This window comes from Siphateles boraxobius, unplaced genomic scaffold, assembly GCF_051911475.1.
Source record: "Siphateles boraxobius isolate OS27281-9 unplaced genomic scaffold, OSU_SipBor_1 19, whole genome shotgun sequence".
NCBI classification, from domain to species: domain Eukaryota; kingdom Metazoa; phylum Chordata; class Actinopteri; order Cypriniformes; family Leuciscidae; genus Siphateles; species Siphateles boraxobius.
Genome location: NW_027508799.1, coordinates 16,494,247 through 16,521,176, shown reverse-complemented (window position 1 = coordinate 16,521,176; position 26,930 = coordinate 16,494,247). Strand labels below are relative to the sequence as shown.

At 39.5% G+C, this 26,930-nt stretch overlaps 1 protein-coding gene across 3 annotated transcripts in view; it reads left to right on the top strand.

The window, feature by feature from the left end:
* iqsec3a (IQ motif and Sec7 domain ArfGEF 3a) overlaps positions 1-26,930 on the top strand; it is a 184,502-nt gene that overhangs the window by 13,954 nt on the left and 143,618 nt on the right. For all 3 annotated transcript variants that reach the window (XM_077233998.1, XM_077233997.1, XM_077233999.1), the window contains exon 2: positions 19,891-19,968. In XM_077233998.1, coding sequence (XP_077090113.1) covers positions 19,891-19,968 — 78 coding nt within the window. The remainder of the gene's footprint in view (positions 1-19,890; positions 19,969-26,930) is intronic.

Below are 26,930 nucleotides of genomic sequence, written 5' to 3'. Positions count from 1 at the left end.
ATAAAGACGCCTGGTCGAAGGCGCTCTTGCTTCATTAATAGTATTTAGCACCTTATCCGGAAGGTTCCCTGATACCCGTTGAGGGGCCATACATGGAGGGCCAACAAGTCGGGACGGTGATGCCAGATCGTCCTATTCACCTGTGTAAGGAGGTCTCTCCTCAGCAGTATCAGCCATGGGGCTGATCCCAGCAGCTGAGTCAACTCGGAGAACCATGACTGGTTCTTCCCGAGCGGAGCTACCAAGAGCACTGCACACTTGCTCTCCCTGATCCGTTTGATGACATGAGGTAGCATCGTGACCGGCAGGAAGGCATACAGCGGGTGGCGTGGCCAGTTCTGGGCCAGCGCGTCCCTGTCTTTGGAGAAAAATGTTTGGCAACGTTCGTTGTCTTCTGAGGCGAAGAGGTCGACCTCTGCCTCGCCAAATATACTCCATATCATCTGAAACATTTGCAGGTGAAGAGACCATTCCCCCGGGGGGACATTGTCTCTGGATAGCATATCTGCTTCCTGGTTAAGAATGCCTGGCACGTGCACCGCTCTTAGCGAGCGCAGGTTGAGCTGAGCCCATAGCAAGAGGTGTTTGGCCATAGTGTGCAGGTTGCTCGACCTGAGACCACCTTGGCGATTTATATAGGAAACCACTGACATGTTGTCCGACCGGACCAAGACGTGGTGACCTTTTATGTATAGGAGGAAAGCTTTTAGTGATAGAGCGACCACTCTCATCTCTAGACAGTTTATGTGTAGGCACCTCTCCGGACTTAACCAAAGGCCGGAGATGGGCCTGCCCTCGTATAGGGCCCCCCAACCTCTGTTGGAAGCATCACTTTCCTCTTTTCGAAATCACGCCCATACTCACGCCGGACTGATACCAGTCGGCTGCTTTCCAAGGAGCCAGGGCTCTGACACAGCCGTGGTTCACTTTGATACGCAAGTGGCTAGGTTGGTACACGGGGTTTCAACCAGTGCTGGAGGGGATGCATATACAGTAGACCCAACTGGAGAGCTGATGATGCTGAGGCCATGAGGCCTAACATCCTCTGAAGTCTCTTGAGAGGAGCACAAGCGCCTGCTATGAATAATGCCGCTAGACACTGGATGGTGAGCACTCTGACTTCAGCTGCGCTCTCATCTGTATATCATTTATGACTGTTCCCAGAAAAGGTATACTCTGGCTGGGAGATAATGCGCTTTTTGAAGCATTGATCCTGAGACCTAGGCATTCTTGATGACTGAGGAGCCAGGATCTGTGAGTTATTAACTGCGCCTCCAATTGGGCTATAACAAGCCAATCATCGAGGTAGTTCAACACTCTAACTCCCTGTTGTCTCAGGGGGGCGAGAGCTGTGTCCATGCACTTCGTAAACGTATGAGGTGCTAGGGATAACCCGAATGGTAGGACTGTGTACTGATAAGCCTGCCCCTCGAAGGCGAATCTCAAGAATGGCCTGTGACGAGGTGCTATCTGAATGTGAAAGTAAGCATCTCTCAGATCCACTGAGAAAAAACAATCCCCCGGGCAAATCTGCGCAAGGATTTGTTTGGTTGTCAGCATTCTGAACGGGGGCATAAATGCTTTGTTCTGGTGTCTGAGATCTAAAATTGGCCCGAGGCCACCATCTCACTTTGGAATGAGGAAATATCAAATGTAAAAGCCTGACTTCCTTAGTGATAAGGGGACTTGCTCCACAGCCCCTTTCACTAACAGTTTTGACACTTCGATACGAAGTACGTGAGCTGTGTCGCTTCTCACCGATGTCTCGAGTACAGCTAGAAAGCGTGGGGGTCTGCAAAGCAAACTGTAGCGAGTAGCCTCGTTTTATGATGTTCAACACCCATTTTGATATTCAGGGGATGTTTTCCGAGGCCTTGGCCCGCATAGCTAGCGGTTGAATGAAGTCTGGGGACGGGCCACTTTGTGATAGGAACCCCGCCGCCCAGTTGTTTTGTGTTTGTGATAATGTGTAAAAAGTGCTTACGTTCAGGGGTGCGTACTTCATAGTGGGCACAAAACCTACATTCATTACATTTCCAGTGCGAGCTGGGGGGAAAACTAACACTGTGGGGACAGTGCTTATGTGCAGGTGTGCATACTTTATAGTCGGTATTTTTTTGCAGGTGTGCATGTTTTAAGACTGACTCGTTTTCTGCAATATTGACATTCTCAGCCTCCTGAAATAGAGAGGGGACTGGGAGATGTGTGAAAAGCTTTTTGGAGGTTGGTCCGGCCTCGGCGGGACTCAAAAAGGGACTCAACACTCCTTCCTGTCACCATGGCTAGGAAGGCTTCCGAGGCTCCGGGTCCAACACAATCTTGGGTCGGGGGCCCCGGCGCTCTGGGAACTGCTGTTGCTTCGTTGAGCGTGAGGAGTGGTGGACCTCAGCCGCTGGGCGGGGCTGGGAGACTGGCGGCGCTGGCTAAGGAAGCAGTACCCTCTTGTGGCAGCCCGAAGCAGAGCTGGATCGTTTAGAGAGGAAGCCCGAGGCATTTGAAACAACGCCTGGTAATTTGCTCTTTTAGAAAGTTAGTTGCAATGGCGAAAACACTAGCTTTTAAAGGATATAGCGTGCCGGATGGCACAGCAGAACAGCGGGTTGAAGGCGGCATCCAGTTGAAACCAGGGAGCCGGCGTCCTCAGAGCTGCCAAGCAGGTTGCTTGTTCCGCTGAAAGCTTTTCGACAGCGGCGAGGCTTCTCATCCGGAGGTCAGCGAAGTGAAAACTTGCTGAAGGAGATTAAATCTGAATTCTATGGCGAAATGGGGGCTTATATAGCTATAAGTCACCCCCATTCTGGCAGGCTCTGACGCGTCTTGATTGGTTTGCGCATCCTAGCCTTCTCGCCATTGGTTCGTGCAGTTGCCGCTGCACAACCAATGAGCGAGCTAAGGTGCTCAGCTGTATGTCTGCTGTGCAGCTGCACTGCGTTTTAAAAATTTGGCTTCAATATTCCAGAGAAAAGGAGTTTTCACATAGCGTAAGCTACTTGCGCAATACGGGAGACCTCTCAAAAGGGAACTTCTCTATTTTAAGTATATTGTTGTCGTGTAAACGTACCCTTAGAATACTTACAGTAATACCACCACTGACAAACTTAATGGATTTAGATGGAGTGTGTAATACATAATGTTTACCCCACCTACAATTAATCTGTGGCTCCCCTATGCATTGATCAATCTTGATATAGTATGTTAGAAGATCTAGTATGTTGGATCCAAGGATGAATTTTTAACTAATTCTTTAACGACATGCAGATGATTAGCTATGTTTCATAGAAATTAATATTCCTTTTTAAATAATGCTTCAGTGAAAGAAGATGAAATATATTTGCATTAAGCTAATGTTTTATGGAGATCTGAGAGCTCTACATAATCACTGCTATGCCGGAATGTTGACAGCGCAATCATTTCCCAGCATGGGCACCAGGAAGTTGGCAGCAGCTTTTCACTTGTGGAATGGCTAATTAGTAAAAAACATTATAGTTGTTTTTTTCCAAATGACTGATTTGGTATGCCATATGCTTTATTATCATCTGAAAGGTCAAAGTAAAAAAATAAAAATATAATTAAAAATTAGGTATTTACTGCATAATGTTGGGTTCAGACTACACTATATCTTTTACTATAGTCACAGATTATGCGATTTTGACTCCTAAATTATTGTCATGTCGTGGACTACATTTACAGTTGACAATCTTCACATGATGTTTTAATAACAAGATTGGGAGGAACACATTCAAATGTTCTATCCAATCTGCACGAGTGGAGGCCTATATTTATGTACATAGGCGACTCACCTATATTCCTTAACAGTTTTCAGCATTACTCCTGTATACGTCTGTATACGCATACTCTTTTACACTATCTGATTATTTATAAGTTTGAACTAGTGAATTGCCATCTTTCTCGATGTGTGTGATGTCATAGAGAAGGTGGAACTAGCGACTGACTTCCAGAAACAAGAACGTAAACAAACTATTGAAGTAGCATGTTAGCTTAATGCTAATTCCAGTACCAGGGTTGCCAACTCTCACACATCTGGCGTGTCAGTCACACATTCAGTCTCAATCTCAGGGTCTCACGCTCAACAAAGAAATCTCACGCTAAATTAGCGTGATAAGCAAGTTCAGGCTCTTAACTACTGATTGGACCACTGCATTTTCTCACGCAGAGAAAAATCGCAGGCAAGAGGACACTGACACCGACAGACTAGACAGAGAAGGTTACTTTTGATATGGAACAAATTCTCAGCTGTCAGATTCTGTCAATATTTCCAACGTTTTGGCACTTTTAAATGTGACAGATCGCTGTAGCGCGTCAGTTCAAACGGCACGTGATACAGTAGCCTACACCCCCCCAATCAACAAATACCCAACCCCCCCCCCCCACCCCCGTCAACAAATCGCTCACAAAAGTTGGCAACTCTGCAGTACTTACATAGCCTCTGATATCATTCCCTAGCATTTATCTTATTTCACTCCGTTGTGGCATTCACTCGAAGAAACATCATAAAGGAAGGAGTATTGTTGTCATAGCTCCATTTAACTTCCCTCCATTGCATATTTAAACATAGCAGCACCAATACCATGTTTGAAAGCTGTGTACCCTCCTATTGTTTCAAGTCACAGAGGAAAAAATAAATAAACATGCTATTTTTTCTGTCGTGACATTGATTGCAAAGACTGGTAGGCTATTGGTAGATTATCGGTTCACGTGCCGCCAGTCGCTAGCTATCTGTCACGTCACATTTAAAAGGCCAAAACGGTATTTATTGTTTGAATTTCGTAATAAAATTGACAGAATCTCAGGATCTGAGAGCTGAGAATTGGTTTCATATCAAAAGGAACCTCCTCTATCTTTCTGTTGCGGTGTCAGTGTCCTCTTTGCTTCGCAATATTTCTCTGCGTGAGAAAATGGATCTGTGGCATGAAAGCGTGTGAAAAGGGTCAATTGCGTGAGTCTCATGGTGAATGCGTGAAAGTTGGCAGGTCTGTAATCAGAAGATTTGCCAGCATACAGAATTCAGCACTGAACAGAAACTCAGTTTTGAGCGGTGAGTGGATTCTATCTTGAAGGCATCTCATTGGCCATTGTGTTCAAGAAATCAACACATATGTCTGTGATTGGCTACATTGCTCAACGCTGCAAACATGTTATAAACAGAAACTCGTTCTGGCCTGTAAATCGTTTTTTATTTAGTTTTAGTTATTCTTGTTGCTTTTGTGTAACATATGAATAACAGTTTATTTGTTTTATGATGTTTTATTTATATATATTTCTATTTTGCGGGATTCCCGCAAATCGCTTTATTCTCCCGCAAACCGCACACACATGAGTACTTTACGCCCGCACTCGGCCATCCAATCTAGTCCCGCGCCGCACTCTGTTGCGTTGGGAACTGCGGGAGTGCAGGTCTCTACATCCATCGATTGAACAGCATTTCCTCGACATGTTTCCGTGTTGTTGTTGCTCAGCAACGATGATGTCTGGAGGTTGGGCAAAAGGTGGGAGGGACAGTGGGCAAAGTTTGGGGTGATGACTGAAGGTGGTGACTGAGGCCCCGTCCACACTACTGCGTTTTCGTTTAAAAACGGAGAATTAAAACGAAAACGATCTCCGTCCACACCAGCGTTTTAGCTGCGTATTAGAATTGATCTCCGTCCACATTAAAACGACTGAAAACTCGGATCACGTGACCATTCTCCAACACTGTGCATGCGCGTGCCGGTGTAAACAGGAAACGGATGGACTATTCCTCAGATTTGATGAGGAAGCAAGTAACGTTAGCTACCTCTGCAAAGATTAGAAAATGTCGAAGACCAGAGATTTCTTTTCATGGACCGCCGCTGCACACGGGAATTGTCATAGATCGCTCGAATAATAGTTTGCCTCCGGCGCATGTAGGCAGTTATAGCATTGTAAAATGCAGAATTTGCTTGCACAACAGCTGCTAACAAAGACATCAAAGTCAGTAACGCTTGTAATTCGTTATCCATGTTGCACTCACTAACATCAGCTACGTAGTCCAGGATGTTTTTGTTTGTTTTCTTCCGGTGACGGGACATGTGATGGGTGGCTGACGAATCAGGGAAGGATACGTCATGGGTGATGACACCCAATCATAGAGCCGAGCGTGACCTTCTACGTCATCGTTTCTAAACTCCTCCGTTTTGTCCCGTCTACACTAAAACGCCCTCCGGAGATTCAAAACGAAAAACGGAGCTGCAGCGTTTCTAAACTTCTCCGTTTTGGGTCTTCGTTTTTCCCGTTTTAGTGTGGACGGGAGGTGCAAACGTAGCAAAAGGTCTCCGTTTTTAAACGAAAACGCAGTAGTGTGGACGGGGCCTGAGTAGTTCTGAAATCACATTTTATGAATTCACAATGGCTTGTGAAAAGGCACAGCTACTTTATGCAGGCTGTGTGCATTTGTCTGTGGATTGACTGTTTCAAAACTTATATTGTAGTTACATAGCCCCTAGACCTCTGTTATAATGAAAAAAGGCCAGGAGATTTCATTTTTCACAATATGGGACCTTTAAAGCAAAATATCTGATTTCTGAGAGCATCTACAGCTGTGGACTGCATGCACATGTGGTCAGTGCTGCAGTGCAGTGCTAATCGCTCTCGGCGCACTGACCTACGGAACTCTTTTTTTGTTACATCATCAGTTCATGTGACGATGACTCAGGACTTAAACTGCAATGGTGCATGTGTGAACCTGTCCTTGCTATAAAAGCACAAATAGTTTGCTATATGCAGGCATTTGAAGAAATTAGAACAGTTCTGATAATTATAAGTTATTTGTAATATACGTAAAGGTGCCTACTGAATCTGTTAGTTATATAATTGGACACAGTCATAGGGGAGTGGCTCAACTTATTTTATGGTATTTTTTGGGCTCTTTATATCAAGCCCTAGTGCTATCTATAGGTCAAAGTTCCCATATGATTTAGCTTTTTACCTTTGATCTGTGTAGCGTTGAAGCAAAATATTTCCCCATTTTTTTCTGATTCCTTTTGTTTTAATTAGTGGTAAATTTTAAATTCCTATTTCATACTCCCTTTAAATTCCTACATCATTCAACCGGTTTGAATTTTGCCAAATTTTTTCGTTGTTGTTGTTGCTGAAAACAAAACCAAATCAAACTTTTTCAGACCTGTCCTAAAACAGCATGCATCAATCCTTCTCCAAATATGTGGCAGGTGTAACCCTGAGATCATGATGGTGAAAAAGTTATGAGTTGTTTTTAGATAAAACAAATCATTTACTTTTAACTTATCAAATTGACAGTGTCGTTAAACAGGAATTGTAGATGTATCTTGAAAATGAATTAATTTGTTCAAATGAATCCTTGAAAATAACTTTGGGATCGTGTGATCAATAGCCATTATTTTATGTTTAAATTATCTGAATCAATTCTTTCTACATGTTTTCTTTTTCTTAAACATCGTTGAGAATTATTAAACTTAGTACGGGTTAATACAAAATAAAAAAAACCTGTCAACATAACAATTTTCATTAGCGTTTATCTTGTTACCACAATGTTCCAACTCCAACCTCTCTTGGCTGAAAGTTGTTGTTATTGTTTTGCACCAGAAAAGGCTGAATGCTCATAATCAGCCTGAATTCTGTAGTCTCACAGCTGTTAGCAGGAAAAAATAGAAGCGACAGACAAACGTAATGAGCTGTGTGCATCCCGCATGCTTGACAGAAGGGTGAACTAGTGGCATCAATAGGAAACCCACGCATCCACAACCATAACATCATAATTTGCCTTGTGTCGATATTGCATGTGGTTGGTCTCAGTCTATGTGGGTGTTCTGGTCTTTTGTGAATGTAGTGCTTAGGACTTAGTGTTATTTCGCCAAGTAGGACATGTGCATGGATCAACATCTTTGTGGGGTCCTGGCGCAACATTCCCATCACCCGATCAGCTTAGTTTTAGGGATTCTGTGTTGTTTTTGCATTTTAAAGATGCCAGTAGGTTGTTTTCTGATTCATATGTGAATCACTTTTGAACACCAGAGTAGTAGTAGATCTAAGTATGGAATTGTTAAGCCCGGGAAGGTCTCTGGTAAAACTCTACTTGTTTTATTTCTTATTCTAATTTAGAATAAGATAAATGCAAAAAGAGGATGATTAATAAGGAATGGACTGATTCATTTTTGTGAATCAGTTATTTTATTTTGTACATTTTAATTCTCATAATTGTGGCTTTATATTTCACATTTGCTCATTTGTTTCTTACAATTGTGACCTTCCTCTCATAAGTGTCACTTTATATCTCAAGATTGTGTCTACTTTTTCACATTTTCAACATTTTTATCATAATTGCGGCTTGATATCTCGCATTTGCCACTTTATTTATTACAATTATGGCTTTTTCCCCATAATTGTGGCTTTATATCTCACGATTGCAACTTTATCTTTTCACATTTAAGACTTTTCTCGTAATTGTGGATTATATATGACACATTTGCATCATTTTTGTAACATTTGTATCATTTTTACTCAAGATTGTGGCTTTATATCTCATGATTGTGTCTTTACTATAGCAAATTTTTGCATTTGCTATTCAGAATTGAACCATTAAATTGCACTTTATAGATTACAGTGTCAAATATGTTACGGTTATGTTTAGTTCTATGGACTCTTATTTTGATTTCCCTTAGTTCCTGTTTCCCTGCTCTGTTTAGTTTTGGTTTCCTTGGTTTCTGATCATGTCCCTGTCAGTTTCTTTTCCTTATTCTTATTATTACTTTTCATCAGCCGTATGTATATTTAGTTCCTTTTTATCTCCTGCATATATACTCCCTGTTCAGTTCCGTACACTGTCAGTTTTTGCGTTACTGTGTTCTCCTAATAATCTCCTGTGTTTATAATTAAAGACATTAGTATTCCTCGTTGCTCACTACACCAACTCATTACAATATATGTGACTTTATATATTACAATGTGACTTTATAAAAATGTTTTCAGAGTGAATGTTTTAATGTGGTTTCAATACTTTCTTTGTTTTGTTTCAAAATTCTAGAAGTCTAAAATGTTTATTTACCTGCTGATTTTAGAGGTAGAGTTGGGTTTAGAATTAGGGCCTATGTTTAGTTGATAGGAATGCAGTTTTAAAAGCAATAAAATATTATCTAGAAACATACAGGAAGTGTTTATGTGTTCGCTTTAAGAAGATGGTTTCCAAACTGTGCTTAGAAAACCTACGTCACTGCACAGTGGTGTAAAGGCGCAAACTTTTGGTTTGCTGCTTAAAACATCTCCTGAATTCTTAAAGTATTAACGTCCTAACTCCTTAAGTTCCTTTCTCACCCCATGCCCTGATTTGCTTGTGTTGTGGGGAGAATGCAGAACCTTGCGAGACTGCTTTAGCCTTCCTGCTGATGCAAACCTTTCAAGGAGGCTTAGTGCTTTAATACTGAATGAGTGTATGTGTTTGTACGTTTGTGAATTTGAGAGATGGGGCTAAGTCTATTTTTAAAAGCTGATCCCCACAGGACTATCCAGATGCTATTCTTGCCTATATTTAACGATTAATCCACCTTATGGACAGAGTAACATGATTTATGCATCATATTCTGTTCAACAGGACAAATTCAGCTGAGATTGTGAGCTGCGGCAGATGGTACTTCAAGAACGTTTTCATCCTACAGTCTGACGTCTATTTTTTCTGTTTGTTTGGTTGGGCTGTTTTTCATGTGAAAACGCAGTGGGTCACAAGTAGTATCCCACCTAACAAAAATATGTTCTAAGAAAATTTTTACGAACGTTTCCATTAAAGTCACCATGGAATTAAATTGGACTATTCTTATTTTATTTTATTTTTATTTTTATTTTTTTTACAGAATGTTACAGAACTTTAGTCATTATCTGTAAATGTATCTGTATCTGTACAGTGACAAAATTATATAATGCATTAATTTATTCTCAATTTTGTTTGCAAACCTTTGTATTAAATATCAACATATTCTTATTGGATGTCAATGTGTCCTTGATCATTGTGGTCGAGACAAATTACTTGTCGCAATGTGTCTGGTTAGGACACAATGTAAATGTCATCTTGATAGGTCTCACTTCTTTGGTGATCTGAAGCAACTTATGGCATAGCTTTATAATTGGATTCCTATTATAGTCAATCAAAGTGACGCCAAAAAAGATTATTTTTCCACAACAGTGGAGACTGATTTGAAACAAGAGGCCTTCACAAGATAACTCTGTGATTTTCCAAACTTGCCCTGTAGTTACCATGTAAAATACTCAACCAATCTGTAAGTACCATGCAAATGCAGACTAAACTTAGTAAGCATGAACAAGAGAGAAAGGCCAAAGCTAATTCAACACAATCTGGCTCTCTCTTACTTTGTCTTATTTCAACTCAATTAATTAAATTCTTTCCAATTTATTCTGGTTTTGCAAATTATCTGTTAACTGCATATTGATCCACATGTTCAAATCAACTCAAATTAACTCCTTTTAACAGCATCATTCTACATTGATCTACTCCAAATACCCCCCCCCCCCCCCAACACACACACACACACACACACACACACACACACACACACACACACACACACACACACACACACACACACACACACACACAAACAATTTGTTATTTGTTATTTAACAAAATACATACGCATCCGCAGGATACTTTTCTTCCTGAACAAGTACGCACCCGGGTCCGTGTTGCTTTCACATACACGCGAACCGCAGCACAGTTCAGGAGCAACTGAACTCAGACCACCTCCTCCAGGTAGTCTCGGGTTTGGTAACCCAGTGCGCACCCGGGTCCACATGACAGCGTTCACATTAGCAATTTTTCATGCGAACTTTGCGCCGTTCCGAAACTAAACTGCCAGTGTGAAAGCACCCTAAATCATTGCTGCAAATTGGTTCTTTTTGAAAATTGTGTTATTACGAGTTTACAATTATGTTATTACAATGTCATTACAAGACATATGTTGTTAAGATGTTTTAATAATCACTTACATTGACTCTCAATATAGCATCGGATAATTAATTTAAATATTAGTGAATGTTTTTGGGATAATTTTGAGTCCACTTTATACCTTAGTTCACCTAGTTCATTCAAAGAATGATTCGTCAGCAAAGAATGAATACATGAAGACATGACATATGGAGCTTTGGGAAGATTAAGGTTTTGAAGAATTTGTACTAACCAGCTGGAGCTTTATACATTTATTCTGTGAGGAAATAGATGTTTAACTTTTTTAAGGCGGGACAGAACTTTGTGGAGATCAGATATTGTGCTCTCTGTGTACTCTTGTAATTGTGTCTTGTCTATGTGTATGTGTAATCTTGGTTCAACCTGGAATACTAATGTTTGCCTTTATGGTCATTATGTCTGCTGTATTGCGATGAGCTCACAGGGCGATGACCTCATCACAGAGATGTGTATGTCGAAAATGAGCTTTTAGAGTGAATGCCTTTCTTAAAAGAGATATAGGAAAATATATTATAGTAGTAATTTGGATGCTTTTAGTGCCTGACATTACCAAATGACTCATAATAAGTTGTATATTAATGCACTTTTATATTTTGAAAAGAAAATGAGTGGTGAATGCTAGTGCAAAACTGGGTGGGTGTTGCCAATGCATTGTGCACAATGTGGTTGCTAAAGTGATCTCAGTGGTTGTAGCATGTTGCTATTTGGTTGTTTGGGTGTTACTGGTGTTTTCTTGGGCATTGTTAAGCATTTTCCTAACAAAAAAGTATTATACTTCATCATATTACAAGTTCATTTTATAAACTTAAGTATAAAGTCCAAGTATATTTTCCAAGTATACATATAAGTATACTACTATCAATGTACTAGTAGTATAAAGTATTTCAGTAATTCTTGACTTAATTGGTCCACTTATTAGTTTGATAAAATTATATTTTTTAACTGTATTTAAGTATATAGTATAAACACTCCGGTACATACACTCAGTAGTAGACTACTTTACATGTAGCACATGTGCCATCGATCAGTTGTATAAACGCAATATCAAACTCGTAGCCGTGCGATATGGTTGTATATGAGCACGCTAATTACCCATGGCACTCGGTCTGCGGCCTAGTGTCTACGGCCGAATCATAGCCTTGTTCTCATCGCACTCTACTTGTGTGATATTGCTCATATACACTCACCTAAAGGATTATTAGGAACACCTGTTCAATTTCTCATTAATGCAATTATCTAATCAACCAATCACATGGCAGTTGCTTCAATACATTTAGGAGTGTGGACCTGGTCAAGACAATCTCCTGAATTTCAAACTGAATGTCAGAATGGGAAAGAAAGGTGATTTAAGCGTGGCATGGTTGTTGGTGCCAGACGGGCCGGTCTGAGTATTTCACAATCTGCTCAGTTACTGGGATTTTCACGCACAACCATTTCTAGGGTTTACAAAGAATGGTGTGAAAAGGGAAAAACATCCAGTATGCGGCAGTCCTGTGGGCGAAAATGCCTTGTTGATGCTAGAGGTCAGAGGAGAATGGGCCGACTGATTCAAGCTGATAGAAGAGCAACTTTGACTGAAATAACCACTCGTTACAACCGAGGTATGCAGCAAAGCATTTGTGAAGCCACAACACGCACAACCTTGAGGTGGATGGGCTACAACAGCAGAATAGCCCACCGGATACCACTCATATCCACTACAAATAGGAAAAAGAGGCTACAATTTGCAAGAGCTCACCAAAATTGGACAGTTGAAGACTGGAAAAATGTTGCCTGGTCAGTCTCGATTTCTGTAGAGACATTCAGATGGTAGAGTCAGAATTTGGCGTAAACAGAATGAGAACATGGATCCATCATGCCTTGTTACCACTGTGCAGGTTGGTGGTGATGGTGTAATGGTGTGGGGGATGTTTTCTTGGCACACTATAGGCCCCTTAGTGCCAATTGGGCATCGTTTAAATGCCACGTCCTACCTGAGCATTGTTTCTGACCATGTCCATCCCTTTATGGCCACCATGTACCCATCCTCTGATTGCTACTTCCAGCAGGATAATGCACCATGTCACAAAGCTCAAATCATTTCAAATTGGTTTCTTGAACATGACAATGAGTTCACTGTACTAAAATGGCCCCCACAGTCACCAGATCTCAAACCAATAGAGCATCTTTGGGATGTGGTGGAACGGGAGCTTCGTGCCCTGGATGTGCATCCCACAAATCTCCATCAACTGCAAGATGCTATCCTATCAATATGGGTCAACATTTCTAAAGAATGCTTTCAGCACCTTGTTGAATCAATGCCACATAGAATTAAGGCAGTTCTGAAGGCGAAAGGGGGTCAAACACAGTATTAGTATGGTGTTCCTAATAATCCTTTAGGTGAGGGTATATATATATATATATATATATATATATATATATATATATAGCCTAAAAAAATCACATTTATGTTTTGTATTGAATTTCTAGCATTAAATACTATAATGTAATATTTGTTTTTTTGTAAATTAAATTAAATATAAAATTAAATTAAAGTTTGTAAACGATAATTTAATGAGTGCCCTGTCATCAAACTAATAAACCAAATAGTTTTCCCAAATGAACACTATTTGTTTATTTACTTTGAGTACAAATGGAAGAAAAAATAAGATATGGTATAGCAGAAATTGCCTGGGGCACTTGAGGGGCATTCAGTGTTTTTGAAACATGAAAACATATTGCATTTCGCTCAAACAAACACAATTCAAACTTTAAAGTGATAAACATCTACTGTACAAACTTGGATCTAATGTTGTGTTTATGCATTTTAAAATTATGCATTTCTTCCTCTGCTGTCAGAAACATGACTTTCATCTTTTCATAGCCCTTGGGCAGCGAATGAGTAGAGGGTCCTTTGAAATATATAATTTTATTCTGAAACAGATTACAATGCTCTTGATCAATTCAAGCATGTCTTTACGTTTTAAACAGAATCATCCTGTCGAAAGTTTATGTTTATTTCTTTCAAGCATACCTTGGGTATCCTTTTGAATTGTTAAATAACAGCCAGGTGTGTTTTTCAAGGTCATTGATTTTAATACTTGCTTAAATTCTATTTATACAGCTTTTAATTCCCTGAGCATATTGACCAAATCCACGCTTTGTCACCTCTATTCAAAAAGTCATTATCCGTGTCAACAGCAGTAAGTCTGGCTCTAGTAATCTGCTCCCTTTTGAGGCCTATAGTCCATAACCTATTAACAATCCAGTGTCAAGTCACACTTGTTAACAAAAACACAATTAGTAGGATCATTAACAATAGTAATTAATTAGCAGACACACTTTCATCCCCTCCGCCACTTGGTGGCCACTGTGCTATATTTATTGTAATAATCATGCTGAATTAACATTAATAATGGCAGCCTAATGTATCATTATGCTTTTTCTTTGTACACATTACGCTATAATGTACCAACATGAAATTGACTGTACGCGAAGGGTCCTCTGTAGAGGAAGGTTACTTCCCAAACTAAAAACTTTGGATTTTGAAATGTGGTTGTTATAAACCCAGGTCGCTGGTGCAAGATGTCATGTTTGTTTACTTTCCCATTCCTATCAATAGTTGCTCAGTAGGCATGGCAAGTATGTTATTTGAGTCAATCACCTGAGTTGCAAATGTCATGTGACTAATTACGTATAGAAAGATTATGTTCCAACAACTCGGATTGGCTTTTTGTACACCAACAAATACAAAGATTATTCATTTTGTGACACCAATTGTCAAAAATGGTGGAGAAAGCGGGATGGTCTTGGGCTTTTGTTGGATCCAGAGTCAGCAACTTGCACAGAGTGAGTGGCAGCATGAAACAAAATCACTAGCATAGCATTTTGCAGTGCCATTTCTGACATAGTTGGTCCAGAGTTCATCCTGCAGCAAGATAATTACCCAAAACATACCTCCGGGCAATGGCAAAACTACATCAGAAGACATGAAGGCCTCAAATCATAGAATGGATAGTAGAGTCTTCAGACTTAAACCTCATGGAGCTGGATGAACTGGGTAGAAGGTTAAAAGCAAAGCAATTTACAAGTGCAAAACCAAAAAAATTGTGAGAACTTCTGGAGTAGTGTGAGTAAGTTTGGTAAAAAATAAAAATAAAGGATTACGTTTTGTTAAACAGTGATTGCCTGATTCCTTGAATTTTGCCAATTGTTTATTTGTCTTTGCTCTCTAGATTTGATTTCAAAGTACATTGAGATACATTTCAATAGAAACTAGAAAATTGGAGTTGTTCCAAATATATCTCCCTTTGGGATAATAAGGTAACACTTAATTTTACAGTGCGCTCGTTACACGTTACATGTAGTTACTATAATAATAACTATAAATTATGCGTAATGACATGCGGTTAACCCTAAATCCTGATCCTATAATATTGAATGTACATTTAGTTGATTACTCAGTACTTGTGTCTTTATTACACTGTAATTATACATTTAAGTACTGAGTACTATTAAGTAAGTATTTAAGTGCTGAGTATATATTTAATTACTATAGGGTTATGATTAGGGTTTGGATTGGTTTAGGGTTAGTTGCATGTAATTATGCATAATTTATAGTAATTACTATAGTAATGTGTAACAAGCACTGTAAAATAAAGTGCTACCTAAAACGGCACTTAATATCAGAATAATTTCTGGCGTCTAGTCTAGTAGGGAGATGGTTCCATTCCCTGAAGACCTCCTGCTGCTATATCCTTGAGTTGACATTAAATCCAGTAGTACTTCTCCAACAGGGACACGAATGCATCACTCTGAATCACTCTTCAAGTAATTGCAGAGAAGAGTTAAAGGGTTGAAATAGAGGTTGAAGGAGGAAGAGAGATGATCTGTCTTAGCAAATGGGTTTCTGCCCCCTACATGTCTAAAGTACGTAGAGCTAAAATAACAGCATAACTTTTATTAACTTAGCCATATGACATCCTGAGTAATACTACGTACCCTCTTTGTGCCAAATCCTCTTTTATCTGCTCTGACGGACTAGAGGACCAGCTGGACTAAAGGGAAAAAAGGAGGCAGAGGCTTTGGTGTGGATGAGGCGGTGTTCATGGACATGTTGTTTATGATGGCACCCTCATATCTTGAGATTAAAGCAGTAAGCAGTCTGAGTGGGCACACAATGATACACAATGATGGTGTGAGCGATCATAATATTGATTTTGAAGATGTTAAATTATGCTTTTGAGAATATTGTTGAGATGTCAAATAAGAGCCTGACGTTGGATGTACTGGGGAAATGAGCTATGGCGATGACAGCAATGATGGTAAAAAGCCTCTGCTCAAATTTACCTATCCAAGTTTCAAAATGTAATGACATGCTTTATATTACTCTCTTGTAATTGATATTAAAATATCAAGAGAGTTTTATACTTTTGCGGTGGGTAGCGATCCATCCGTGTTAGATATAGATCTAGGTCACTAAAGACCTGAATATGTTATAATGATTGGCGAAACATTAATGCATTGAAGGGTTAAAAGTCAATTTTTGAGACATGACAAATGAAATGGAATGGGAAAAGGACATGATGCAAGCCAGAATAGAGCACAAATCCTCAGCAAAAGTACCAGGTCACAGATTTAGGCATGTTAATGGCCAAGCCAAGCCACCAATCTTTCTTTCTTTCTTTCTTTCTTTCTTTCTTTCTTTCTTTCTTTCTTTCTTTCTTTCTTTCTTTCTTTCTTTCTTTCTTTCTTTCTTTCTTTCTTTCTTTCTTTCTTAGAAACCTTTCTTGAATGATCTCAAGACACCATCATTATGCAATCAATAATCAAAATAATAATTGTAGAGTGAAAACACTGGTCATCAAATACCCATATTCAGCCACCGTCGAAATTGTAAACTCCTGTTTTAACTACGGTACTATTGAATGTTATGGCTAGATTCTGACATTGCAAAGAAAGAATTTCAAAACTTGCAAATAATGTTGTTATAGACAGTTCATAGACATGTTTAAATAGGAATGCATATCAATCTGGTTTCCAAAAAAAGAAACACATCCCAAAAATTACCATTTTACTATTGTGTTTTTATAGACCCTCTCCACTATTATCCCCTGCATTATTGCATCTGTGTTTGCTCATTAGACTTTGTTGTTGCCCATGATGTTTTATTGTTAAGATTCTGTTGCTTGGAAAATTCAGGAAAATGACAGACATAATGTTCTGGTAAACTTGTCACAAAAACTGGGGAATCACAATCTCAGGTCCCTTTCAGTTTCCTGTCTGTATGAACTACCTTTGTGATAATACAAAATGCATAATATTGATTTAACACTATTATCTATATTTTAGGATCAACGTTACAGGAGAATGTCTACATTTTAAAGATGAACTCAGTCATTTTAATGCAGAATATTTTACACAGATTTACAGATAGAAATAAGTACTTTTGAAAAATGTTTAAAACCATATATGTTCATGCACATGAGAAAACATGAGAGGACAGTCAAATTTGACAGTGTGAAGACTGATGCGCTAGTATCCTTGTGTGCAGCTGTTCTAGGTCAGCTTCAAGCCTATATTTGTGTCGCAGTACACCACTAAGTATAGTCTGCAATCAGATGATTACATTGTGTTCAATATTCTACTTTGGAATATGACAATTTTGTATTGAATACTATTATTTTAAAATTAACTAGAGCCTCTGATCATGTGTATCAGCTACATATAACTTAGAGACAAAGTAACACTAAATATTTAATGACATTTTGATTATTTCAAATCCCTTCCCTAAACCGAACAAAGAGAGCAAACATGATATGCAACTGCATTGTTTGAAGTATCCATGCCATTTTAGCTTGCTTCTACAAGTCTTTTATCACTTTTATTTATTATGCTAGTAGCCTAGAAATCTAGATGCACCCTAGCGGCAGCAAATTTTATTTTGCAGCCAGTGTCGTCTAGCAACTCTCCGTTGGCTTGCAAGCTGGAAAAAACAAACTCTAGTCAGGCCAATCACAACGTGTATAGAGTCGGTGGGCGGGCTTAACATAATGACGGCAGATTTGCGACAGTTCCGCGTGAATTCCCTGCTACTTGAAAACAAAGAAGATGGCTGCTGCTGCTGGCGAATAGCGGTCTTTCGAATCGGCTTTGGCGACGACTGAAGCTTTTCATTGAGAAAAGAACAAAGAATGGCACTGAAGTCTGTCGCTCTGACTACTTCACCTTCTTCGTTGCTCTGGTTGGTTGTAGCGCTATCCTATTGCATGCAGAGGGAATTTGAAAGACAACTGTTTATTCCACCCCTCGGATTGAGCCCTGTCAATAGTGTGTTCCCAGACCCAACATAATGATATGGTTCTGGCTTATCAGGCTGTCATACTAGTGCTCTGCAATACAATTGCAATGCTGTACTAGGTGAGCTACTGAGCCATACATATGGAGCTGATCATGTGTTGCAAATGTGAAAATGCATTTGTTTACAAATCATACACAATGATAAAAAAGTATTTTAAGGAGAGAACATAGTATTGTGCAAGGAACAAATAAGCAACAGTAAGTCTTTAATAATCAATAATCTGCCTACTGTATGTCACCATAATTTGTGTGAAATGGAATAAAAGTTGCTGGTGTTTTTCTGACACTAGTGTTTAATCAAGTCAGAAATTGTAGTTAATTGTATATATAGAGGCATTTTTCCACTGCATGGTACGGTATGGTTTGGTTCGGTACGGCACGCTTTGGCGCTTTTCCACTCCATGGTACGGTACGGCTCGGTACGGCTCGCTTTAAATGGTACCACCTCTGTTGAGGTTCCAAGCGTACCGTATCGATACTAAAATGTGACGTGGAAGCACTGTAGATCACTGATTGGTCAGACAGACAGAATCGTCACTACCAGCGTCATTGTAGACAATGACGAGACATCAAACCCGCTAGATTTAAATAGCCAGTTACAGCCACCACTGTAGCACCTGTTTTAAAACTACTTGCTTGACTTGCTTAGTGCTCAAGCGAAGTGCTGACGTTCCTCTCGTTGGCTGCCGAGGAGCGGATAAACTATAACGATCAGATCATAATCCCACCCACTTAGAAGCGATACTAACTGCAGAGGAAAAGCAACCGAGCTAAAGCGAACCGAGACGAGTCGTACCACGCAGTGGAAAAGCGAAGCGAGCCGAACCGTGCCACGCCGAACCGTACTGAGCCGTACCGAGCTGTTGGAGTCTTGCAAAAAAATGTAGACAGAGGAACAAGCCTATGTTGATTCAAACGATATGTAAACCCACTTGAATTAGCATAACTAGCAGCTAAATATGATATTTAATGCAAATGTGGTAGACTTTCCCCTACGCACCTGACTTTAATTTACTTGGAATGTCTCCTAATCTCGCATAACAATCACAGAGAACCTCACCAGCAAAGAAGAATACAGCAGTTTATATAGGATAGAGATGCATAGCACAGTTAAAACAATTACTCATAATCATTACATAATTTTCCTCTAATTTGATTGGTTCAATTTGTTGAAAACTTTCAGCACCTCAACAATATATCATACAGTTTCCATCACACAATTTCCTTGTTGAGGATTGAGGTATTGACAAAAGGTCTGGTAGTTCAGTCCCTCACTTCTTCTGTATCGACCCACTTTCATTCTACTTTATAATGAACAAGAGCTACTTTGGGGAAAAGCCTTTACTTTTTAGCGTGACCAATCTCTTTTCTTTCTTTCTTTCTTTCTTTCTTTCTTTCTTTCTTTCTTTCTTTCTTTCTTTCTTTCTTTCTTTCTTTCTTTCTTTCTTTCTTTCTTTCTTTCTTTCTTTCTTTCTTTCTTTCTTTCTTTCTTTCTTTCTTTCTTTCTTTCTTTCTTTCTTTCTTTCTTTCTTTCTTTCTTTCTTTCTTTCTTTCTTTCTTTCTTTCAGAAACCAGACCGTTCTACACCAGTTCTGCTGTCCTGCCCCGGAAGCCCCTGAGTCTGAGTCTCAGGCCTGTGTACCCAGGTAGGTTGGTTGGTGCTTCCTGACCAAAAACTCCATTGCCACAGTAAAGACTGTGTTTCTGATGGTGCTAGGCAACACAGCTGCCCAAGTTATACCCGCCCTGAAGTGGTTGTGAGTCTTTTCATGCCTTGTCTCCCTACAGTAAATTCAGCCTCTATCATCACAGTTGACTGTGACCATGGCAAAGCAAACACTGATATTATTTCCCTCTAAATCAGGCCAAAAGAAAAACATGTGTATTTTATGTTTAACTGCCATGTTTGTCAGGAGGCATAAGTTCCGCTCAGTTGGCTTAGCTAGAGACTAAAAAAAGAAAAATACTCGGTCAGAGTAATTTCCCATTTTGTTGGCATTTCTGTGTTGACACAAGTATCATGATAAGTATCTTGCTTTGTGATTATTACTCAAATCAATCAACTGGAGATCCCCATCTCTGGCCTCTTCAGGCACTTAAAGTGATTTAAGCAACAAAACTAAGAACAACAAACATAATATGAAATTCAGGACAAAAACAAGTATAGACACAAGTGTTGGTGCTGTCTAGTATGTACCATTATTCATCAATGATTCAACATTGATCATCTACGACAGGTTTAAGTATTAAGACCATTATCAGATTAATCAACATTATTTACTTATAAACTTATTATCTTGTAATACAGCCCATTTATAAAACACTATAACCCCCAAAATTCCTGTTGTTGTGCAGCTTTGCAAATTGGTGGGAAGGCATCAATAGTCATTAAGGAAAGCATTCCACAAACTGTAGATCCTGGGTGTTTGGAAAGGGAAGGATCAAAGAAGAGATGAGCACAGCAACTAAAGCAAACTGGTATTGATGATGACCTTTCTCTCCTGTATCACTGGCCATTGTTAGTTTGGTTGGAACACTGCAGTCACCGACCAAGATGACTCTAAATCACACTGTAAACGCCACAGAGGGCACAAGTTATTGAATTAGACCCAGAAAGATTGCCAGAGTGGAGGATGGAAGAAAAATGCAATTGCACATCCCCCTTAGGTTTGTCTTGACAGTGTGCGCGGCAGAGGTAGAAATAACATGGCATTTATCCATTGGAATGTGTTTTTACGAGTTTCAAATCCTCTGCCACTCATGGGCTGAAAAAGAAGATTCAATAATTCCAACTGCACAAATGATTAGCTTAAGGATCTATTTCTACCTGATCTGAAACTTAGAAATTAATTTTGTTGTCAGAACTGAATTGCTTCATATTCGATTATAAAATAATGATCGTATAATGATATGGTTAAGGTTAGGGACAGGTTTGGTGAGATGGTTAGATTTATGGGTGGATTAAGGTGTAAGGAAATGGTCAACAGTGTAATTATAGATGTAATCATAAAAATAATTGTTGCTGGAAATACATTTTTAAAAAAAAAATAAGTACAATGTAAAAACATGTATGTGCCAAGTGCATTACAGATGAGTCATTTAAATGTTTATACATAGTAGTGAAAGACACCTAATATAAAGAGTGACCGAAATTACTATGTGATAGTATATTGGCCGTTTTGAATAATAATAAAATGTAGCTAGACCCGATTAATGAAAGTTAATACTGTATCTAAAAAACAAAACAAAACAAAACAAAACAAAACAGATTGTTTCGGCAATATGAATGCTGAATGTCCAATAACACAGAAATCAAGGAGCTCTCAGGTACAGAGAAGCAAACCACTTCAGACAGGGCACCGACGGCAGTTCCAGAGTTGCTGGTTGTTTGCTTTGATAGAAAATTAGTTCTTGTTTTCTGTTGTCTGTCACTTTTGACTGTTTGTCAATGAGTCAGTGTTCATGTTTCTCTCCTCATCACACCGCTGCGTTGACAAGCACCAAATCATTCATGTCATGTCTTGCTTACTCATAGTTCACCAATTCACCATATGTGTTATAATGTTGTTATTACAATGTTATAACAGCACTAGTGTAAGATATAAAACAGAAGCACTCAGAACTGCTTAAGAATTCTCTCCCAAGGCTCATTCTGATAGAGTTTGTTAAACCTCAAGGGTGATATATATATATATATATATATATATATATATATAGATAGATAGATAGATAGATAGATAGATAGATAGATAGATAGATAGATAGATAGATAGACAGTTGATCAACTACAGGAAATCTAGAGTCAGACATTTTGGTCTTGGATTAGGGATTTTAAAATGAACCTTAATAACCTGAATTTTTGCAATGACATCAAATTGGAATACAACATTTTTGATTTCCATTTAAGTCATTTTATACATCATAATATCATGTTTCATTATTCATAGCCAGCTTTGAGGGGAAACCAGCAGTGGTGTTGCTGCATGTTAATGGCGTAGATTAGCGGCTTCTTGTTGTGTTTGTGTGTCTGCTTTTTATACACACCCTTGAAATAGTCATTTGCTTCACAATTTTAGTAAATAGTCACCAATACACAATCATGCACAATAATGGTTAAACTGACAATCCCTGATATTTTGCTCAAAAAACTATAGGTGTGCCTGCAGGTGGCACACGGACTTCATTTAACAAACTATGATAGCTCCATCACATGGGAAATCAATGCAATTAGTTTTTTTTTTATTGATTACAATTGTATTGATAAGAGTAAATTGAACCCTACTTACCATTAATAGGACTTCTGGTAATGCATGGTTTAGGTGAGTGCTTTGTATTTTTTCTTCACATTAGATAGTTTATGAGAAGCAATTCAGTTGCAAGTGAGACAAACCACAGATTCAGATTGCTCCACAAATGCAAATTTGTACAGACAGACTGCAAAGAACAATACTTTTTCTTAGCCATTTTTATATTCGAAAACACTGCAAAAGAGACAGTGGTTATGTAGTTTTCAACTTCTTTACATTCTAAAAACTTGTAAAACCTTAAAGCCGCTTTTCCACCATTGTGGCGAACAGTTCTAGGAACGTTAAGGAATGGTTCCAGTTATGTTTCCACTTCAATTGAGCCTGGTACGGCACGGCACGATTACAAACCGTTCTCTGCTGACAAAATGTGTGCAGTGATGTCGCCACTCATGATTGGTCACTTGTCTGTTGCTTTGACATCAGTTTCTGTGTAGCTGACTAATTGACCGATGTTTACACAAATTAATAATAAAATCAAAAGAAATATCTTATTATCCTCCATAATTTGGTTGCTATTTATATCTCATATGCAAACCGTTACGTTACCAAAGCAACGACTGACGCATTTGTATAACATACCAAAGAGTGGCCGTTAACTGTTCCACAGTGGAAAATGAAACAAATAGGGAAGGCCCAACAGTGAATAAAAAGTGGCTTAAAAAACTTCTCTCAAAAGCTAAAACGTGAAAAATGCCTAATATTAATTCCAAATTATGTTAATTATTTTACTTTTTATTGAGGTTGCACGGACCTCACCAACCATGATCACAGACAATATGGTCAATAATCACGTTTGGATTTATTGCAGCTTCCACTCACAGATTTAGCAGCAAATTGCACACACAGCCTTGTGAAAGAAGACAGACTGGATGAATGACACTTTCATTCAAGCAGAATTTCACAATGAACATCGCTAAACTCCAACATACATGTTTGTCGTGTTGTCAGATCTCTTGACATCGGGCTACCCCAATGAGGAACGAAAGTGCAGGCTTGTTACCAATGCAAGATAACGGAAATGTATTTAAAAAAGAGATAATGTCTGCAGCTTTCCCTTTTGCCTTGGATTGCTGGAAGTGATATTGTTAGTTTAATATCTGCCAGGACCAGGAAGAAAGGAATCACAGAGAGAAAAATTGCTTCAAGAATACTCACCATTACAAGCAGCAGCTGCGGCCCTCCTAAAAACACACAGCACAGCCATTACAAAGGAGTAGTAGTCTTTTATTTAGAGGTACTAGTGGCTTTTGTCTTTAAGACAACAAATCACACACAGGTTGCTGATAAAATGTATAATCTGAATGCACAGTTAGTTTGAACAAAAGTGTCCACCAAATCCATAAATGTAAATGGAAAAACTCAAATAATCGAGTTTTGGAAAAAGAATCTTAAAAATGTTTTCTCTAAATTTGGGTGAAAAATTCTGAAAGATTTTTAAACATGGTGAAATGTGTATAACATGTATCAATGTTCTCTTATCAGTATCTAAATGCATCATAAAATAAGCCAAACAATTGAAAGAACATGTAAAGAGGATCACAGCAATGATGAAAGCATTAAACTTCTGGGCATTTTACACTAAAAACAACCAATAAACCTCAAAACACCATAAAGTTTAAATTTAACCAACAACAGCATTTCACTTAATATTTGGCCGCAAAAATAAAAATAAAATCATGCACAGGGAAATCTGTACTGAGACTACAATGCTAGAATACACTTTATGGATAGGACCCAATCTACCTACGGATATTACTTCATATAACGTTTCAAATTGTAAATTAGGTACACTTTCTTTATGAAACTCCATTACTGTTGAGAAGCATGACAGTATTCATATTCTTGACTTTCTCAATTGAATACCACTTCCTCTCGGCACTTAGGCAGCCTTTAATGAGATGTAGTATGCTAATTAGTTTGCACATTCTAGCATAATGATCCAAGTAACTGAACAGATAATCAGTCATTCAACTCTCATTAACGCCACTGAATATTAAGAACAGGTGACAACAACAATACAATAAGACTATTGAATATAGTCATTGATTAAAAAAAATGCAATATATTACAATATATACAAATAAATAAGTTGTTTGAGAGTGACAAACTACATCATTCACAATGCAAAAAAAAGTTGTAAGACTTTAGCTCTTGTTTATCGTTGCCATTGATTCATTTTATTGGTTGATCTCTATTTAGTAGTGTATAAAGTCTTGTATTAAAAAAAAATCACACATTTCAACAGATCTTTTCCTATGCTGATGTACCTATGACAGTGATGTACCTAATGGCAGAAGATACTCATTAGATTCAGTGATTCATATCATCAAATGCTCCTGGTTTTAGAACAGACCAAAAATAATCTAATCTAATATAATCCCAACACATTTGTTCCTGCTATGACAGTTGGTTCACTTAATGTGCTTGGTTTGCAGAGTGTTGTTAATTAATGAAATTAACAACTCATTAATTAGTATAGCCATGCTGGGTGCTAACAAATTAAACCATTCCCTGTGGGCTCCTCACTCCTCCATCACACCACAGCCGATGGAATTCCTGTTGAGCGTGCTGGTCCCTCTGTAATGGACCGATCAGCTGTTTCAATTGGGGTTCCCCCAGAGAATAAGATGTCGATAGCAGCATCAGAGGGTGAGCTGGCCTCTGGAGATGACGACTCGGGTGTGTTATCTCCCTCTGGGTGTGTAACATTGCCCAAGCCAGATCCAGAAATGTCAGCTATACTGAAACGGGCCGCCGAGTTCCCCCTAAGGCCTGTGAGTTCTCGTCCGTTCCGACGGGCAGAGTTTACAAAGCCTATGGGAAAGCTGCCTCCTCTTGCTTGCCATGACGCTGCTACAGGTCTGTCAGGCCAGGGCACCCATGGACATGCACGAGGGTAGCCCAGACCTTAGTGGTCCACCTTAGTGGTCCAGGAGCTCAATCATTGGCTCAGCCTGGTTGATATGGCGGATGCGGACAAGGTTCGGTTCATGGTCTCCCCAATTTCCCAGGTTGGGCTGGTCGACGACGCAGCGGAGAACTGCGTCCAACAGTTCTCTGCTGCCCAAGTGCAGACGGAGGCCACTCAGCACATCCTGCCCCGGCGGCCCACTGCTACCTCTACCCCACCGCCGGTGGCAGTTCTTCCGCCTGCTCGTCGCCGAGGGCGTTCCCCGGCCGCTGCTCCCGCTGGGCCTCCGCAGCAGTCTCCAGCCAGGCCTCAGCATGGAGCCGGCTGCAGTAGGGACGCCCGGAGCGGGCCGCCCAGGGATGGAGGAGGATGCTCTTGGAGTTAGTCACGATCCACTCCCTCCCCCCGGGTGGGGGCCGGGTGGAGTCTTCATTTATGTGTGTGTCTGTTCCACCGCTGGCTCCCAAAAGAAGTGGAGCAAGCGGTACCCACACTTCAAAGAAAGAGCAAATTCCTCTGTTCCTGGGTCTCAAGAGGGCAAATCTGACGGTGTGCGACCCTGTAAAGCCTTGCACCCCTCAGCCCCCCTTTGTTCGCCAGCACGGCAGCTGGGTGTGGTTTGAGGACCCGGTCATCCGCCTTCTCACGAATCCCTGGCCGTCTCGTGGAGACAGGTAAGTGTCGTGCACCACAGTTAGACCCTGTTTCAGGCCACCTCTGGGCCTTCCGAGCCGGGTCCCTGTCCTCCATCTCGCTTCCCCACCTCGGGTACGTCTGCCATTAGACTCTAGATTAGAACACTGCCATTAGAACATTAGATATTAACCCTCTGAGGTATGGTATCGCGCCGGCGCGATAGTCTCGCTTTTTTTCTTATCAGTGCAAAAGAGACTCAAAATACTCTGTTGATTTTAATCTTACGTGTTAGTGTTATACATCATTCAATCCTGTTAAGTGTGTATTTTTTGTATATACTAACAATATAAACAAAGTATTGTGCTTTTAGTCAAATAAAGAAAAATAAACATGATGCTAGTTTTGCCTTCTCTCTGTCAGTGTAGTCCATTCTGAAACGCGTCCGAAAATTAACTGTAATTCCACGAATACTTGTCATACATGCACGAGTGTTTTTCCATAATGAAGCTTGAATTCTCTTCTTTTAAATGAATTAATTTATATATAAAAAAAATATTCTCAGTTTATGTAATCTGTATCAAAAGAGAGAGGTGTCAGTCTTTTTCTTTCCAGCTCATTATACCTGATTACGCGTTAATGTGCCACACCCACGGAGAGCGCGCGGTATTCAAACGCAAATGATCTAAGGGAAGCCATTCAAACATGCCAACGCCCACCAGCTGGATTATAAAACACATCATGTTTAGTAAGTAGG